The sequence below is a fragment of the Corvus brachyrhynchos genome, unplaced genomic scaffold (genome assembly GCF_000691975.1).
Source record: "Corvus brachyrhynchos isolate BGI_N302 unplaced genomic scaffold, ASM69197v1 scaffold142, whole genome shotgun sequence".
In the NCBI taxonomy this organism is placed as follows: Eukaryota; Metazoa; Chordata; class Aves; order Passeriformes; family Corvidae; genus Corvus; species Corvus brachyrhynchos.
This window is the reverse complement of record NW_008237226.1, coordinates 1,939,493-1,959,782: the sequence shown is the minus strand read 5'-3', so window position 1 is coordinate 1,959,782 and position 20,290 is coordinate 1,939,493. Positions and strand designations below refer to the sequence as shown.

The 20,290-nt window shown below is 38.3% G+C and overlaps 1 protein-coding gene across 4 annotated transcripts in view; it reads right to left on the bottom strand.

The window, feature by feature from the left end:
• The window catches only part of ADAM22 (ADAM metallopeptidase domain 22), a 70,808-nt gene that overhangs the window by 18,591 nt on the left and 31,927 nt on the right, over positions 1 to 20,290 (bottom strand). For 2 of the 4 annotated variants that reach the window (XM_017729244.1, XM_017729246.1), the window contains exons 12-24: positions 18,428 to 18,527; positions 15,418 to 15,489; positions 14,895 to 14,987; positions 12,413 to 12,493; positions 12,143 to 12,193; positions 11,808 to 11,871; positions 11,187 to 11,292; positions 9,988 to 10,104; positions 9,130 to 9,298; positions 8,029 to 8,137; positions 7,106 to 7,196; positions 5,767 to 5,784; positions 2,815 to 2,922 (exon numbers count right to left, since the gene is read on the bottom strand). In XM_017729244.1, coding sequence (XP_017584733.1) covers positions 2,815 to 2,922; positions 5,767 to 5,784; positions 7,106 to 7,196; positions 8,029 to 8,137; positions 9,130 to 9,298; positions 9,988 to 10,104; positions 11,187 to 11,292; positions 11,808 to 11,871; positions 12,143 to 12,193; positions 12,413 to 12,493; positions 14,895 to 14,987; positions 15,418 to 15,489; positions 18,428 to 18,527 — 1,179 coding nt within the window. The remainder of the gene's footprint in view (positions 1 to 2,814; positions 2,923 to 5,766; positions 5,785 to 7,105; positions 7,197 to 8,028; positions 8,138 to 9,129; positions 9,299 to 9,987; positions 10,105 to 11,186; positions 11,293 to 11,807; positions 11,872 to 12,142; positions 12,194 to 12,412; positions 12,494 to 14,894; positions 14,988 to 15,417; positions 15,490 to 18,427; positions 18,528 to 20,290) is intronic. The other 2 variants (XM_017729245.1, XM_017729247.1) reach the window with 1 other exon arrangement.

Genomic DNA, 20,290 nt, shown 5'->3' with positions numbered 1-20,290 from the left:
GTTCAGTCACATTCCCGAGGCCAGTGACAAAACACAGCCTAAGGTCTGTCTGCACTAGCAGAGCACCCAGGATTTCTGATTAAACCCTGCAGTTACGCCTTGCAGCTGTCCCTGCAGCGGTTCCATGTGCCCACGTTCAAGAGCCAGGCATCAGCACTGCTTTCTCACTTGTCTGCTGTAGAATGCACAAACACCGGCGCACACCAGATTTCCTTTGGATTTGCAGCTCTGCCTCAGTTCCTAGATGGAAGATGCTCTTACAGCTGTGCTCATTTCAAAGCTTCTCATTTCACAGTCAAGCACATCCTGCCTGCAGGCTGCCCACTCCCTCCCTGTGCTGCTGCAGGAAAGCCAGGACAGCTTCCCTCATCCCACTGCTACCAGTCTCAGGGGCTCAGGAGTTTGTGATGAGCATCCTCCCACCCAGAGCTGGTAGTGTCAGGAGAGAGGTAACTCTGCCTCATTTTTGCTAATTTTGAACGTTTATATTTTACCAGCCAATTGCTGCAGTATATACTTCTAAGGCTAAACTCAAAGCCAAAAATAGTCTTTTTATCTAGGTGCTTGGTGAAAACTGGTTTTTCTTTCCTCTTGCATTGCCTCTAAGAGCCAGAGATGTATGTGGCGATGTCCAACATGCAGGGGTTTGCAACAGGCTGCCTCTTGTTGAACTAGAACTGCTGCTTAGCTGTTTGCCCTGAGATCTACCATTATTTCCAAAAAAGAAGAGGAAGGTGAAAAATTCATAATAGGTGGCTTACTTATTACAAAGTCTTGCCCAAAGGAACTGTTTTTGTAGTTTTTAAGTCTGGATACTCGCATTTTTCAGTCTCTGCTTTCCTTGGAGGGCAGGCATCTGAGACACGCTCTCCAGTTTCCAGAAGATCAAGCTAATCACAGCCACACTAAAGCAAGCCCAGGGTTTCACTAATTCAAGCTTAATCATATGATGAAAGGTCTGAGAAACAACAAATCCACTGACAGATTTTTAAACACTTCCTCCTACTCAAGGTCTCTTTCAGGTTCAGGAATGTCTTGCTATATACTGGTTTTGTTGTTTGCTATTTCATAATAGCAAGAGTTATCATAAAATTATGTCTTAATCCTTGAACATCCTCTGAATAACAACCAATATTTCATAGTGCTTTCCAGCATGGAGAAGCCCAGGGAGCTGATGGCCCAGTCACTCTAACATCTCCCAAGAGATGCAATCCATACCGGCACACAGAGCAAACCAAAACCAGCCTGGAAGGTAGGAGGAGGTATCACTCTGGGAATTAAAATGGAAGGACTATGTCAGCTGTATCACAATGTTAATGGAATATTTGTCAGACTTACTTTTCCAGACTTGACAGTGGCACAACATACCTGAACTGGTGGTGGGAACAACAAAACTCTCTAGTACAGACAGACCTTAGAAACCATTAGCTTTTTGGAACAAATAATAGATAGAGACATACGAAATAAATGAAGTATGAAAAGAAACACAGATACTGAATGAAAGAAGAAACACATTATATTACAGTCATTTAAAAATAACTTTTTTAAACTGGTATTTAAACCTGATACACAAAGCTATGAAAACTTGCTTTCCCAAGACTATTTTTCAAAATTTTATTCAAATTAAAAAAGATCCTCCAACACAAACAGGGCATCATTTAAGATTAATGCTTGCTTCCTGAAAAAACAACCCACACATCCAAAAAGCTGAATTTAAAAATTAGAAATAATTAAGTAATCACTACTGGAGTTTTCCTAATAAAATATTCATTAGAACAAACTGAATGAGGTTGTATATAAGATCAAGCTGCTATACCAAAATAGCAAATGTCACTACATATGTGTCCCTTCCATACAGTTATCTTTACTTTCATTGAAATAATAGCAAAGAAAATGGCTTCATCAACTGCACAGTTGTAGGCTGCTTAGTGAGGCAAGAATTGATAATTGCAGGTTTCCCATGAAACAGTTCACAACTGTCAAACCCTCTAGGACACAGTGCTTCTCATAAATTGTTTTACAGTGCTAGCTGCAGATTTTCATATAAAGGATCTCTAACTGCAGAGGAACAGTGAGCATCAGGATCTTAGCAATTACAAATGGCTCTCAATGCTTTCAGATGAATCTTCCCTCTTAAAATATTGGATTTTTTAGGCAACTGGAACAAAAACTGAATTAGTAAAATCTGATCAAGGGCAAAATCTACTTCTCTCTAATCTCATGACAGCAAGCAGAACTAAAGTCTTTGTAAAATCATTTTCTAGGATAACACTTGGTGACCATTTAGTATACTAGTCTAGTAAGTGGAATAAAATTCAATCACTACCATCTTTAATATGAGACAGCAGAAGTCTTAAGTCAACACACTGAATCAATGACACTGACAAATAAAGATATAAAAATAACATTTATATTGAACATTTTACGTTTATAACTATTATTGAAGCAAGACAATGTTCCTTTTCTTTGATTACATGACCATGATTAAAAAATATGTTGGCATTTTATTTCATTTCTTTTCAGCCAGCAATTATTATTACAGTCTGCTTAAAATCAATTCTCAAGCAAGGATATTTGATTAAACAAAAATTGGTTTACAATGCAAAACTTTTTTATTCTGGCCTAATCATAATAATTCGCAGCTCAGGATACAGGAGAAAAATCAGTAATCAAAGCAAAGAGGAGGCTATTTCAAACATTCCACAAAGAAAGAAGAAAGAGTCAAACCTGCTGCAAAACAATGAAATGTTCTGACTAATGGAATAATGGGTGATGGAATAGGTAGAAATCTGAAAATGCGACAGAAAAGCAGACCTCTTCTTAGAACTAGATGCAGAGTTTGTGCTGACTCCAGGAGGCATGTCGCTATAAAAAGAGTCGGCCTCTCCCGCCTTTTTTACATAATCTCCCTGGGGTATTTGTCTAAAGTGTAATAAACATTGTAGAGTCAGAAAACATGACAGGAACTAGCACACACACAAACATGCATGAATATTAGTTTAAAAGAAAGAGGTAAGGATAGCAATCCTTGAGAAAACCTGTTAACCACACATAATAAGGCTATTAATAAATAACTCAACCATCTGAGAGAAAACTCCCACACGCTTCTGTTATGTGCAGAAAAGTGGATTATGTGGTTTTGGAAAGGGAAAACAAGGAACACTTCACTAGTAAACTCTGATCACAGTTTTCAAAGTGAACAGTTTGTGATTCTTGAGACACTGGATAACCAGCCCAGACATTTCAAATGGCTCATCATGCTGGTTGCAAAAAGCACCCTCAGGTGCAGCACTAATATTGAGCCTGAGCTGAATACACGCCTGCATCAAAGAGGAGTTCAGGAAAAGTGAATGCTTTTTTTCCTTCTGAGGTATGCTTTCCATTTAACTTTTGCGATCACTATTGAATTCAAGAATAGCAACCTGTTGAGTTGTTTAAACCTCAGGAGGACAAAAAGCTCCAGTTTTTTTAACTGATTTCTTGTGTAAGGGAACCAACACCAGTGTCAGAGATTCTCAGCTACTCCTGATTACCACAGTAGTAGACTCAAAGACACACGAAAGTAATGTGATAGTTTATCCTTTTCCAGAACTAGAAGCTCAGTTATGGTGCATAAAACTATCTGTGCATTAGAAAGTTCTAATCAAGTTATGCAAAGTTTTTGCAGATGGTGAATTCATCACCAGCAGAAAAAAACTGCCATGCAAATATTTCAGGTATAGCTCCACCAGGTTTAAAAATCCTCCCAAATACAAGTAGTTACTTTGACAGTTGACTATTTCATAATATCAGCATCAGTATTTATTCAACCTTGCATTTTCCAAGACATTTTTGCTTCAGCCTGCCTCTATTAAGATGCACATTTATCAGGTTGATTCACATTCAGATTGTGTCCAACAGCAGACCTGAACTGGGACCTCTTCATTCCATATCTGAGTTTCTATTGCTTCTGAAGTATGTAAAGTATATAACTATATGGCACATAAATCATTAGTGCAATGCAGTACTTCCACACTCCACCTTCCAACACCTCCCGAGTTTCAGTTCTTGTCCCCTTCCTCGGCTGGCACATGTTCAGAGTCGGCTCAGCGCGGGCAGCTCTGCTTCCCAGGGTTCCTCTAGCAAACTGCTCTCTTGCTACTCCATCAGAAATAACTTCTCCCATGTATCTGTGCCACACTATCCCAGCTGGCAGAATTCTTGCTAATTGGCTCTTCTTACCACTTCCAGTTTACTTGTTTCAGTTGCTTACTAGTACCAAGTATCATCCTTATGTCACGCTCAAAAATATTATAATGGCTTGTCTTCGTTGTTATTTAAGGAGCAATCTTTTTTTTTTTTAAAAAAGGGGACAGTCTGGACAATCTGGTGGATATTTTTTTTCCATTTATGGAGCACTCCTTGTACTTAGCCTTATTCTATTTAGAAGTCAGCCTGCAGAACTTCATTTTATGCATGAAGGAGATTTAGTTACTAAATATCTCCATAATCTTTAAAATGATGGAGTCCTCCATTACCTTCAGAAGCCTCAGCTTATGGTGGTTTCCACTCTGCCTGTGCTCTCAGACAAAGCTGCAGACTGGCTGCACACTCACAGCTCTCTGGCCATGAACTAATTACTGGAGATCAAGATATCTGCAGAAGTTAAATTCTCTACTATTCCAATGCAAACATACATGGGGTGGACTCTGTCTCTGTTTCAAGGTTTTATCTGCTCTGTCCTCAACCAATACTGAAACATCCACAGTAGGATGACTTGATGGCCACATTAGTCTGCATTTACAAATACATCACTTCCCCCTAAGCAGCATCAAACCTTAAATTCTGCCTTCCTTGCGCTGGGTGGCATTCACTACCCACCAACCTCTGCATAAGGCTTGACTTCAATAGCATTGCCTTTTTCTTCTTACTGTACCTGTGGCCTATCTGACCCTGTAGCACACAACCAGCACTTGACTGTGCTTTTCCACTTATTGCAAATATTTTGAGCCTGGCAGAGAAAGCACTACACGAAGGGGAATGGAGAACAAGCACAACGGGTAGCAGCAACAAACAAAGCAGCAGCTTGGACCAGAAGGCAACGATACAGGCAGAAAACAGGGGAATTTGAGAAATCCTCTTATCTGTGGGGGACTGAGAGAGGAAGGAGCCAACTCCTTCCCACAAGACCCATCTGCCAGGCAGATGCCTGATCAAAGGGAGGTGGTCTTCCAGGAGCCAAACACAAGTTACTAGGAAAACCGTTTATTTTTGGCCACAAGCTTGAAATGGTGAAAGCTCAGCCCTGTGCTGAAGCCAGTACAGTGCTTTAGCTATGAATCAATCGAACAGGGTGCTGGAAAAGAATGGGCTCTTCGTCCACACAGCAATTTAACTGCACTGTATTTTTAACTGCAAAGAAGCTCCACGAATTACTTTGTATCAAAAGGCTCCTGAACATCATGTTAATATTAATTATTCAGTTCTTAACCTCCCAAGAACACTTTCATCTCTAATAGCCAATTTTCAGTCTCTCTTATTGGAAATATTCTCCTGTTTTCCTAAATAAAATAGTCTATTGCAAAAGTATAAAAAACATTATTTTTGCTACTGAGTCCAGTGAAATCAGGATTTCAAGCAATGCATTTATAGAAGACTGATTTCATATATTATTTAAAATATGATAACCCATCACAATATTTTCTTTATAGCATGTAAGTGAGCAAGAGAGAAGAAAAGCTATTTTCAGAGACTTCTAAGGTACATTCCGTTACTTTTATCACATACCTCTGTCTTCTGTAGTTTCTTTCCATATAAACAGAAGAGAAAGGAAAAAGAATGAGTTTTTAGTATGCAGGTACACATGGTCAGTAAGACCAAACAAATGTAAAAAGAAAAGCACTTTATACAGAATGAAACTTTTGCTCAAAATATTTCTGCAAAATCACTTCTGAAATAAGCATATTTACAAATGTAATAAATCAGAATAAACAAGAAAAATATATTCCTGTTGATGGCTACAGTCAGTGCTGAGTGTAAGGTGCAGTTCATGATGGGTTTAAGCCTATTCACTGTGAAGCTGCTAGTGAAAGGTGCACTTTTGTCCTGAACCTCCAAAAACTAATCCCACTGGCTAGACAGGATCTCAAAATGAGCCCTTAACTTTTAAGAGTTTTACTCTAAATAAAAGTCCAGATTTTCCGATACTGCCAGAAGCTGAGGGTGATATACCAAGACAGCATAACCTACTTTTCTGCTACCCTAATCTTCATGGTTTTTTCCAAATGCTTCCTTCCTTACATATTTCTGAGCTGCCCTCAGCCTACCTCAGTCTAGCAAACCAGCAGGGGCTGTGCCACTTTGTTATGCCAAACCACTGGGGCTGTGCTCCAGCCATGGCATTGCCTGCAGCTGAGCCTGCCCTGCCCTCCAAGAACACCAAGGACCTAGGGACAAACGACTTCAAGAGAGTCTCGCCCAAATACAGATGATAAAGTCAGTACCTTGAATCTATTTTTACTACAAGCAAAAAACATAAATCCCTCTGTTTTTATAAGAAATTCACAAAAGAAATAAAACAGAAAAAGACAGCTCAGGCTAATATAATTCATTTTGCCTCTCAGTGAGCACTGACAGCTCTACACCAGGAAAGTACTTGAGCCTTATTTACAAATTGCAGATCTTGGCTACCAAAAAATGTGCCTGAATTAATTTCAGGTTAAGCCAACTAAATATAATCATCTATTTAAGCAAGCCTATGGTTAAATGCTTTGCTGACTGACTGAAGGCTAATCTTGCTACATTTACTTCATCATGATTAAACATTTATAATTTAATCAGATCATATTCTTGTATTTCCTTTGTCACATACAGTAAAATCATAATCTGATCATCTAAAACAAATTACTAAATGAGAAATAAAATTCAAAATAAAGTTCAAGCTCTCTAAAACCACACACAAATGTAAGAATTGCTTGAAAAATATTAGTACAATAAAACTGTTACTGTATATATATTGTTGAATTTGGATGGTTTTGATGTTTTGAATTGTTCTTTTCATAACATAATCAACTATCAGATGAAATACGCATATTTTTAAACTGTATTAAGAACAGAATTTACTTACTTGTAACCCCAGCCAGTTATTCCTAAAACGAGAGCCAACACTATAATGGTGCCAGCAATAGCCCCTATTATTATATTTGTGCTAACCACACCTGGAAACACAAGAGGAAAAATATACATGGTTTTAGGAGAAAAATACACAAAACCAGTAAATGCACCATTTTCAACAACCAGCTTGAACAACTTTCACTAGGCTGATTAATTATAACCAGTGATACACTCTTGAAGCATAGCAAGGACATAAAAAGATCACTTGTAAATCAAGCTTTGACCTCTGTTTCCCTTAACTGCATGCTTGTTACATGGGAAACTTGTGCCAGGTATACCAATACAATATTATCAATATTAAACTGCTTAAGCATCCTTACAACCTGCCCTAGCAAATACATGCATACTCTAGAATAGAAGCGACTACTTGTTTGGTTTTGCTCAAATCCCTTCCACAGCTGAATAAATTAATCAAAGGAGACACTCTGGAAGAAGTCTGCCCACAAGGATTTCTAATGACAAACATTTACAAGCTCATTTTTCCACAATATATCTTTCTTTTGTATGCAAGACTAAGCTGAATAAAAACTTCCACTCAAAAAATGTAAAAGTCAAGCATTACCTTTCTATCTAGATATGGAATGTCCCAGTAACTTTTTGCTTGTCCAAATCTATCAGTATGTCTAGTAAGACCACTCAGATGATTGGGACAAGCCAGGTAGGACTGGACCCACTGATACCAGTTCCCAAAGATGCACTGAGGCCTCATTTGCAGACACTGAGTGTTTCTGCTGTGGGAGGAAGAGAGGGGAACGAGGCTCCTGATGCTGCAGCATGTTGTGTACTAACTGAAAGAGTAGGAGACCTAGTTTTGCTTAATGAACTTTCCTCAAATCCAAGCTTTTTCAGTTGTTGGTAAAAATTGTAACAACATACCTTTATTCATGGCATCTTTATCAAAAAATAGATCGTCTTTGATGTGAGAACTGCAGTCATCTCCTCCCCAGAATCGGTCACAGACACACTTTATTTCATTGCTACAAACCTGCAGTCAAAAGTGTAGCTCAGAAAAAAATCAGATTATTAATCCATTCCCGTAATTAATACCTCAAGTATAGGTACACTGATAAAGCCCTGATTTTGACTGCTCACAAAACTTCACAAAATAATTCTTTAACACATAGTAATTTTTAGTTTATGTATTACATATAAATGCATTAAGTGTGCTATTATATTTTATATAAATAGATGTAATGTTTATTCAGTTCATATTTTAATGTAATCTATATTTAGCAGAACCATTTATAATTGCTTTGGGAGGCTGACCTTAATGACTTTTTTTTTCGAAATATGATGAAGTGCATGATTTCAGATAAATAAGGAAGTTTTAATGCAGTGTACAAGACAAAAGACATTATGAGAGAACAATTCTTTCATCTCAGCTCAGTCACAGGGCCCTGGACATTGTATCAAACTGTGTGAGGGACAACGGGACTCGCCAGGGCCACAGCAAAGCCACAGACTGCACACCAAAGAGAGGAACTGCCACTAGCCAATAGCCAGCTCACTGCCCTCTTTTCCAGAGTAAAGGAAATCTCAGCCCACAAAATCCAACATCATCAACAACTTTATGAATCTTCTTGGCTATTTAGGCAATAAAGAGGGAATTAAAATGAACAAGTCTCTGGAAGAACAGAGACCCAAGTTTCTCAGTTCATAAAACCTTTGTATTTGTTCTCCAGCACATTGCCTGAGGAAATACCAACCAAGTTAGCAGAAGTGATAGCAAGAACAGTGATTGATAAAACTTCTGTAAAACTAGTACATACTAACTATGACTCATTGTTTAAGATGCCTTGTTTAGAATGCATTATATTTACTTATGTGCCTCCTTCCCTTTTCCTTTTCAAAAACTTCTCCAGTTTTATGACTTAGAGAGTCACACTGCTGGCTTCCTGAAAGGTCCAGCTAGTAGACTGCACAACGCCAGGTACTCAGCAAAAACAGTAAAAAGCATTAAAGAGTGCAAGAACATACACCATGTCCTGAACAAATCTGGCTGTCTGTGGTGCCTGGGCAGGTGCTGAAGTTGAAGGCCTCGGTGGGGAGGCAGCGATGGTCGAGGCACACCATGTCCGGCCCACACGGCGTCCCGTTCTCCACATAGCCCAGGTCCGTGTCCTCATCAAGCTTCACATGGCCACCACTGCAAACAACCAAGAGGACCTTGGGGAATTGTGCTGTGATTAGATGGGACTGCTTGAGAAACTGGGCTGCTGCCTTTATTTCTGTGTTACACAATGCCCAGGACCAGGTAAGACTAAGTATTGGCTTAGTGATCTCGCTGAGCCTAACATGAAACAAACCAAAACAGTGTATCTACATCAAACAAATGTAACCATGGAAACAAAGACCATTTTTCCTGTGAAACAGCTAGAGTCAGATAAACTCTTACGTTTACTTGTTTAGGACTTCATTTCATCTAACAGGTGTGTGAAGCTATGTAAACATACCACATCTATAATTAGAATTCAGCTAATATATAGCAGTGAATTAGGCTGCCAGTTAACTTTGGCAGTGCAGGCATATTTCTAAGTATTTAGGGTCCATGAAGTACTTTGCAAATATTAAAGAATGTAAAATCACAGGGCCTGAGAAGAGCATTATGTCTCTACAGGCAAAATTGACTACTGCACAGAGGGGACTGCAAAACAGGTGCACTCCCCACAGGCAATTAATTTTCTGAAGCTTAACAAAGGTTGAACTGAAATAATGGTTATGTGTTAATAGGAAAAAAAAATTAATGGAAGTAGTTTTTCTCCACTTAGGAATGAGAAAGCTGCTTTTCTATGCAAGATGGATATTGATTGTTCTGTTTTCAGGATTTCCAATTACCTGCAATTGTAGACTTTTCCATAGTGCAAGATTGATGTTGTGATTTCACCATCAAGTTCTCCAAGTCTGGGCACACTGGATATATTTGAGCACAGAAGGTATCCACAAAGCACATCCCTGCATTGAAAGAATAAACAGATACTCATAAAAAATAAAATGCAATGAAAATGGACAATCAAAAATATGAGGTTTTCTTCATTTGCTTGGTAACCTATTCGTTATTCCTTGCTTTTCTTCCACTGACAATAACTCCCATAAATAATTCTATTTCCCAATAAAATTATTCTCCTTGGAAGTTAGATTGGGAAAGCTCTGTTTTTATAATGCATTAACAAAAATACCCTGATTAATAACAAGCAGGGACCTGCCAAGAACAAACCACATCAAATTGATTTAATGATCTATTAAGATACAGTAACTGGTCCATAGAGGAGCAACAGTAGATACTGGTTTTAAATATACTCTCATAGGACACATACCTAAGGGAACTACAGACACCAAGTTTAATTCAACTGCTAAAGGGACTTCACTATTCATGTGTGGAGACTTTTGCACTGACAGGACAGTAGGGTCTGACATTGCCCATATTACTGAATATTTTTTACTTATGAATTTGTAATGGAACAGAAGTAAGATTACCAAATCTGCATCTAAAAAAGTGGGAAAGGACATTAGTTCACCTGTAGGCAGAACTAGAAATCAAATGTCATTGACAGAATGGAGAAATCCGAAAAACCAGTTTAATAAGGACTGGTGAAAGGTTCAGAATAGGCAGAAATAATCAACTGCATATCTACAGAATGTGAAAAAATGGTTTAGGCAGCAACTTGCAGGAATATACAAAGTTACAGTATCATGAAAAGTGAACACAACTTAGCAATGAAATGGCACAGCACAAAAAGTGAACATCACACCAAGATGTGAAACCAAAGACTGCTCTCCTCTGCACTGCTAAGCCTCACTGAGAGTACTAGGACCACTTTTGGTCCAAGCTCTCCCAAGCTCAGATGGTGCTCTCTTGTCAGAGATCATCTCTTCTCAACACCCTGCTCCTTCCAGGATTTCTTGCACAAAGGTCTGCAGAAGAAGGCCAGAAGTCTGATCCACAGAAAGGCTTTTTGAGCCTCTTCATGCCAGCTAAAGAACTGGATCAGGGTAAGAAACCTCATACTAGCAGCTTTCTAAATGGATCAACTTACTGTTTATTGCACTGTATCCAAGAGTCCTTGTCTCTTCCGCAGTTTCCTTTCTCAGTCCCCTCAATATTCAGCTTCTCATAGCAGTACCTGTCAGCAGCCGTCACTTCTAAAAACAGAAACAAATCTCTTCTAAGATGATGATGACTTTGAAAAGCCATGTCATGAGAAATGGGGATACACCATCAAAGCAAGCTCAGCTTCCCAATTTGTGAACTGAAGCACCATGATCTGTAGGTGGTCCATGAAACTCTGCACAGTGCTCTTCTCAGCTAAAAGCTTTATGAGGACACCACAGGACTGTTCAGATTGATGAGGGTTTATTGGTCAAAAATGCCCAGAAGCCACTGAAATAAACTAATGAACATCAGTATAGGCTCCCTAGGTGTTTACTAATGAGAACTAAGGTTTAAGACTTCAGAACAAACACCAGTAAGTTAACCAACACTAGAGAAAGAGCTGGAAAAGAGGATGGAAAGACAAAATTATGGGGAAGAAGGGAAGAGACATACAGTTCTAGATGTTTTCAATGGTTCTCAGTATGTGTCTTCCATAATTTTTCTTAGCTAAGATAGCCTTTCAAGCCACATTACAACCAACTTAGAAACAGTAACATTCACTTACTTTCACCCCAGATATATTTACATTGCCGGTCCCTGGTTTTACATCTTCCTCCAAAGCAAATACCCTAGAAAGAAAGAAAAAATACAGGAAATATTTCAAATAACTTGATTTTCCAAAATACATATTTCTTTAATATAAAGATTTGTCACACACTTTATATTGAGGCAACTAATATGTAATTCTATCTTCCTTTCATTCAAAATATGACTAGCACCCAAAACTCATGAATGTTAGCAGAACTGTCCCAGGTGACTTCCAAAGATCTTAAAATAAAATCTATAAAAAACAATTTATAACAGCAGAAAGAATGTAAAACAAACTGAAGTCCTAATTACCTGTCTGTTATCACATGAATATCCATCCATTTTATGGATATTAGGAGAACACTATAGAGAGAGAAAATAAGTAATAGATCAGACATGCATGAAAGCAAAGTATACAACAAAATTCACATGAAAAATTATTTCAGTATCATGGTTTTTTTCAGCATCAATAGATTTAACACAATTTTTATACACCTTACTATACAAAACAATAACATTCATAGTGATTTCAAGACTACAGGTGGGGTTTTTTGTCTCATGGATAGAAGACACAAAAATCACCTGGCTGGAATTTCCTGTGCAGTTCTCTGCAATATCACAATCATTCACTGCTTCTCGACACAAAACTCCTTTAGGTTCAAACTGGAAAAAAAAGCACAGAAAATTAGTGTCTTGGTATCTCCATATCTTGCCTTCAATGCAATGCTTCCTTACAGTTTTATCTAAAATAAAAAATGGGAAACATTCATGTGCTGACTGAAGTGGGAAGACTTTCCTTTCTGTGGTGTGTATGCTGCACCACTCAAGCCATTTGCTGGTGCAAGTGGTACCACTCTCTGAGGCACCCCCTCCCAAGGGCATCAATTGTGGGGTCGAGCAGAAGTCTCTCCTGGGACACAGGACCCCTGGGGGTGTCCAAACCAATACTGCAGTAGCTGGCAGCATCATCCTACCAGGATTTTTTAGGACTATTTTACTCTTCTCTACAAAATAGGAGTGATCCCAATCTTCTCTCTAGGGATGAAGAACACCGCAGAGCTCTATGTATAAACACTTTGGTTATTTTAATCCCCCATTGTTGTTGCAGAACAGGAACTATTAATAAATGTACTGAATTCTGTACAGTTTGACACCATTTTCTAAGGGACTGGATATTTAACAACGAAAAGCGTACCAGCAACCTAATACAGACATTTTGGCTAAAGATTTATGTGCTATGTCTCAAGACCTGGAAAAGCAGGAAGACATCTCATTTGAGGCAATCGTTAGTTTTTCTGGTCATGGACACACTACAGACTTCTTATTTTCCCACAAATTTTTCTGAAGACTGTGATACCCAGTGCATTTTGCAAACCTGTGATTTTTTTTTTTTTTTTTATCTGCATGCACATACATTTTTTGGGGGACAACTGCTAACTTCCACAGTTGGTGTGAACGGGCACACATCAGTGGAAGAGCTAGACTATGGTACTTTCTCAGCCTTCAGCTTCTTTTTTCTACCAGTCTCTCGAAAAATGCAGACAGACATGAACATTTTCAGAGACATTACAGGTTGCTAGGATGTATATTCACCATGCATTGCTTGCAATCCCTCCTTCACTCCTGCTTTCAGGCAGGGTATTGCAAGGGAAGGTAACCTCAAGTTTGGGAACTGTTATATACAGTCTTTTGAGTTGTCCTGATTAACACCTCCTAGGGATACACATTCTGTAAAACTCTACTTTTCTGTCCATTCACTCACCCTTGTCACTCTGTAAGTAGATAAACCCTTTCATCATTTGCAAAAAAATAAGATAGGTATACAGAAGCTTAGTTTAGTTCTGATAGTCTTTAATATGGTGCCTATGTGACTTGGATTCTTGAACAAAATTCACCCACACTGGCAATCTGCTGATTTTTTTTATTACATTAAAAAAAGGAATGTGCTTAGGGAAATGTGATCTGTTCCAGCATAATCTGTGCTTTTTCTTTTTTTAACATTAGGATGAGCACAAAGTTAAGAATGTGGTCCACAGTTATTATTAATGATCCTCCTAAGGAAATGAACCCTCAAATGGGCACAAAGATAAAAATATCCCACATAGCACACCACAGTTTAATTACATTAATACTAATTATCTTAATTACTAAATGAGCACAAACAACTCATAAATATGACTTCAATTTGAAGTCATATTTAGCAGGACTCCCTTACAGCCACAATCTGGTTAAACCTCCTTTTACTATTTACTGATGTATCAGGAAGAATACCTTACAGTTTACATAGCACTTGATTCCCTTTACTCAATGGGATTTCAGTCAGTCCAAACATAAGGAGACACATGCAGACCAAATTGAAACTGAAGCCAGGTGATTTTTAGATGAACTCTTCTGAGTAATTCTGCTGGGTGAGCTTTTGGGTTTTTACTATATCCTTCTCTCAGACATTCTGTGGTATGATTTTCCCACTCAGTCTCATGGGGCAAATCCAGATCAACACATATGGCCTTGGGAGTGGCACATGGATAAGGATGTGCATGCTCACAGAATGACAGGATTTCAGAATGGTTGGGTTTGGGAGAGACCTTAAAGACCATCTAGCTCCAACACCACTGCCATGGGCCGGATTACTCAAAGCCCTATCCAATCTGGCCTTGAACACTTCCAGGGGTGGGGCATCAACAGCTTCTCTGGGCAACCTGTTCCAGTGCCTCACTGTTCTCATAGTGAAAAAAGAAGGACATCTAATGAAACCTTTATGGTTAATTTATCCTTTAAACAAGGATGTCTAATGAGCTCTCATAGAACTTCAACCTGATTCAAACCTATCTGAAACATGAAGGCTTTAATTTACCTCTGCATTTGATGACAGTCCCTGCCCCAAAAAGTCAAGCCTAAATGACAGAGTCTAGCCCCAGAAAAATCAGATTTCAGCCAGTTTTAAAAGGTAAGCTTTCAGAAGAATAATCACAAGGTCTGCAAGGGAAAACACATGTGCTGTAGGGCCTGCAGCCACCTGGATGCATTCCCAGCAGGATGCTGCAGTGAAGGTCACTGCCCTTACCCGGCACTTCCGACAGCAGAGCCCATTGCTGCACTGGGAGCCCGCGGTCAGGGTGCAGGTATTGCAGCACTCTCCTCCTTCACTGGCACACTCCTGAGGAACACACACAAAGAACAGAATACATGCAAAAAGCACATGAACCCCAAGCTCTTATTACTTCTCATCTTAGCAGACTACTTGAATGGATTTTTATTCAGGCTTTTAGGCACCTGGAGGCAGAAAAAGGCATGCACTTGTGGGGCATGAAACTGCTGCTTCCTGTGCAAGATAGAAAATAATTTTTCTAACTTCATATTGTCAGTCATTAAATACTAACATTTTAGCACTGACCAGTGTTTCCATCTAGAAAAATGCTTTCTTTAATGTCTTTGAAGGTATGATTCTGCACAGGCAGCTATTACTATGAATCCTTGGGCACATGACCTTCACCCTGCTTTGTCTTCCTCCACTTGTTAACAGCAGCAATGGGCAGCACCAATTCTTGGACAAATTTAGCTGCTAATTTAAAGTACATTGCACTTACCGCTATTGTCCCACAGTCACATTCTTCTCCATCTTCCACAAAGCCATTGCCACATTCTGGAGGATCCAGAAGCTGCATGGAAATTCAGAAATCAAAGGGCATGTCTCTCCTAAGGGAATCATTTTTACTCTGTGCAACATGGCTTTTAAGCTAGCACTCCAATGCATGAATTCAAAAACTGTACCCACGACTCAGGGAGACACTGAACACAACTGAAGCGTACAGAGAATGAACACTGCTGCAAATTAATTCAGCAATGCTGCCAAGTCACATTGTACCTTCTGTGCATAGGTGTCAGCTTTACAGTAAATTCAGTTCGAGCAGAAGTTACAATGAAAAACAAAAGGTGTGACAATAAAGGAAAAAAATTTAAAAGATATGACAATTTCATTATCTTCACAGTGGTTGCAATTGCTACTATTCTGGAGTTCAAGTGACGAGGCTGGAAGGTTAAAGACTGCACTGTAAGTTCAGAAGGAATAGCCATAAAAAGTTGTCCTTTTATGTGGCTCAGAAATGCTTGGGAAGGTGAGAGGACGAGTTTCTTTGTCAGTTTTTGTTACAGTTGGATTTTTCTTTCCCTTTTCCTCTACCACAGTTGGGAACTTTCAGGTGTTTTCTATAAGTATGTACCACAGGCAGATGTGTACAGGAAGTATTGCTGGTGAGGCTTCTTCCCTTACCTTCCAGCTTTCCCACTGAACTGTAACTTAAAATAAGAAAATGTGTATATCTGTATGCTATAACCTCTTCTAAGGGACACTTACACTGCGTTCTTTCCAGTTTAATTTTTTCTGTCTTCCTAAAACTTTTAAAGGTAGTTCTTCTAAAACAAAATATTTTTTTTTCTTTGGACATAAAAAAACATAATAGTAGCTTTTATTGCATAAATGAGCAGGCATTTAAGCATGTCACCAGACTAAAATTTTGCAGATTATGCTCTGAGTTCTCCAATTAAACCAGGACCATTCCAAAAATCACTCTGCTCATCAGCCATCTGCACAAGTACATGGTTCATGGTGTAGAGCATTTCTCTCCAGCTGCTGCCTTTCTGTCAGGAGCCCACAGGATGAAGCATTACCCCACATCCTTCACTGTGCCACAAACCACAGCCTGGCACAGGCTGATGTGCTATTATTAGATCAATTGAAATGGAAATTCAACTGCAGCATGCAATGCAATGTAGAATTTAACGTTAAATGTATGCCATCTTTTAGAATTATTAAGGAGTTGTTAAAACTGCTTGTTTCCTATGTATTTTTCCAGACAACTTCTTCAATATCTCTCGGTGTGCTGCACAACAAAGAGACTGCAGTAACAGAGCATTCTGCCTTAAAATATTGGGCCAATTTGCTGCAATACATAGGGACAGCTAAATACAAAACTGAAGAAAAAAAACAAACATTAAAAGCAAATTGGACAACCTTTCCCCAAAGTCATATTCATCCATTCATTTGAAAAGAGCATATGTTCAATCTGCTCCAGCAGCCACTGATGTAATTTTTGAGATTATAGCTGATCTAACAGTGGAGCACTGCCAAACACTGCCCGTTGTCACATCAGCTTTCCTTTATCTCATAATGCTTGAAAAGCAAAAGTTTGTGTCTCACCACCCTTGCTAGGAAAAACATGTCTTTGACAGCTTTGTTAATTAGACAGACATCCACTGACAAGACCTTTAAACCAACCCAAATCACAATACATAAAAGAGACTAAATCTCCCTGGCTTCCACATCTAACATTTCTGCATGCTATCAAAAAATAACGTAAGTGCTGCCAAACAAAATTGAAAGCAGAGTAATTGAGGTTTTTTCCAAGTGACAGATGTGTAAACGAACATAATCACCAAAACAAAACCAAGACATATTACACTATATAAAAATACACTCAGCAAATAAATAAATCTACCAGTATTTCTCTCCACCTTTAATGAGATGGAAAAGAGCAAACTTCTAAAACTTGGGTACATTTTAAGTAAGAAATCTTACATCTTATTAATGAATTACAGTGCTTTCTCTCCACTTTTAATAATATACTCTTTCATGAAAAGAGACCTTTAAGAGATAAGCAGGCTCAGCTCGATGTTTTCTCTTCCCTTATCTGACATTTATTGAAATTCTGTGGTTGTCAGAAGATGCACTTTTTCTCAGGCTCACCAGAAGGAACATGCATCACTCCTGAATTGACTTGCTTCTCTTTTACATCTGTGACCATCTCAGCTACCAGGTAAGTCTTTTTTCCACCTTGGACTGTCTTTGTGCCTTAGTCTCTTTCCTTTGCTTGTTGAAAGGCAGCCATTAAATACAAGTTAACATTAATTATATATAGAAGAGAGTCAAGACCATTATCCTGTTTGCTTTACATTTTAACCTATGCTTCAGTAAATGGAGCAGGAATATACCAAAACACTGCTGCAAATCCTCCATTGCAGACCTTGTATCTTGGCTGGAATTTTTTGGCCTTGCTTTGCATTTATCTCCCTTAAATGTCTGATGGTAGGGCACTGCACCCACTGCAGAGGCTAAAAAAGCATCTTGGGACAGATCTGACATAAAAACAATCCCATTTCAGCTTCCAGAGATTAGTAAAAAACATTGATTCAGTGCAAATTAGAATTCAAGCTCCACAAAAGTTTACCAAGACACTTAAAATCTCATCACATACATTCAGCTGTAATATATAATACAGTACAATAATAAAATATAATACAAAATTGTATTGTATTTACAATATTCAGAAAAAATTGCATGAGGGATGGTTCTTGATCAAAGGCTGTGGATAATCTATTGGGCAGGAAACCACTTTATTAAAATTTTATTTAAACATAATTTCTAAATTACTATGGACTAAGATAATCTACTTACACCCATATGTTAACAGAATAGTTAGAAAGAACCAGAAATCTCAAAACTACAGGTATTGTTTCCAGTATTATAATTTTCATTTTTCTTGGTTTCATCTAAATTAGCAATAGAATAGAAATAATACTCAGCATTAATGTAATACTTACTTTGGTTGGTTTATTGAAAAGGCAGGCTCCACCTCCATTGTTTAAAAATTCATGATATTCTTCAATATCACACTCAGAGAACTTGCTTGGAAGATAGTATCTAACAGAATAAGGTAGCAGGATTAATTTCTCTGGAGCTTTTTACACTTCATATTTTCTTTTTTCAAAACAGGAGAACTACAACATTATACTTTAGAAAAAGAATGAAAACATGCTGTTCAGAGTGACTATCTGTTTGTAAATCTATCTAGTTTGAAAATGCTTTCGGTAAATAACAAGGAAATTTCAACAATGACACAGAGTTCATGGAAAGTGAGAGGTCTAGAACATTTCACTAAGTTTTTACATGCCAACACCATAAATCTGATTATAGTGTGTAGTTCTCACAAGCGTGACTTGTTCTACTAACAGGCCTGATCTCAGAAATTCATCTATCTCCTCCCATATAAACTGCAGGAGACAAAGAAAGCTCATAGTTTGTTTCTCTCTTAGAGGAAATGGTTCTCCTGACCCACAGAATTTTTATATAGTAAGAGTTACATAATTTTAAACATGCTCCTAACAAATACCACCTAACATTTCAGCTTCCCTCTGTCGTATGTACCACTCAGTAAATTTCAACTGAGTGCATAGTGCCCCTGAGGCACAGTGCCCCACCTAAACACAACATGATGCAGAGAATCTTTGCATGGATCCTTTCCACAGGGAAGTAACTTTTCCCAAGGCAACTGCAGTGATCTTCATATTCAGGTCCACAGTCACGAAAGTACTTACGCTTCAAGCAGATTTTGGAGTCTCAAGGGCTTTCCTCTATCAGCTCACCACTGGATATAAAAATATTAGCCAAAGTGCTATCCTGCATTGCTGGGAGGGAGAGCTTCCAAAACATAATTGGCCTTTTCCATCTGTAAGGCTCACGAATTTGGTCCAAACACTACAGAGGCTGTGGGTTTCACCAACATTCAGCAATAAGCTAGGTAAATACAAGGCTTTCTCATGTACCCAATTATTTGAAAGGTTTAAACTTCAGATAAAGAATTTAAAGACCCTAACATGAGATTTTATAACTTTTATAAGAATCAAAAATGCTTCTCAGACTGGCTCTTTAACTTAGTTAAAATCAGAAAAATCCTAGCAGGTATGTTTTCAGGTATACCAAGGCAAAAAGGGCACACTTTCAAAGAGGTTTGAATGACATATACTTCTTTGCTCAAAATTTTTCTGACCACAAAGCTATTGTGAAAATATGTGGATCCATTCGTAATGAACTAAAAACTGAGCCCTGTCTGTATCTAAAATTAGAATACAATGTAATTCATATCTAAAACTAGACTACAACGTAATTCATACACGCGATAAAAGACAGGCCTGTAATAAAAAGCATTAGGGTCTGAATACACTTTAGAAAGCATCAAATTCCATCCAGCAGCAAAAATTTGCTGATTCACCAGTCATTATGTTAAAATCTCTCCAGTGACACTACACATGGGTATGAACATACTCAGCGTCCCACTGGGGGATAAAAAATGACAGGAGATTAATGAAAGATTCCAACAAAAACACTGAAATGAGACACGCCTCAGAAATTTGGTTATAGGATTTCAAGAATTAGGGTGTGTCATTGTTTGTTCCCACAGCTCAATAGCAAACTTGCATGAGAAAAGAAGCTACACCTGCTTCTGCTTCTCTGCAATGATCTGGTTTACTGTTGAGCTTTGTGCTTTCCAAATTAAATCAGCATTCACCAAAAATCCTCACGTATCCTTCTCATGAACTCACTTATTCTCACATTTCTTCAAAGGTGTCTCTGTATGGTATATAGCTAATACCTTACTTTCTGAAAAATAAGTCATCAAAAATATT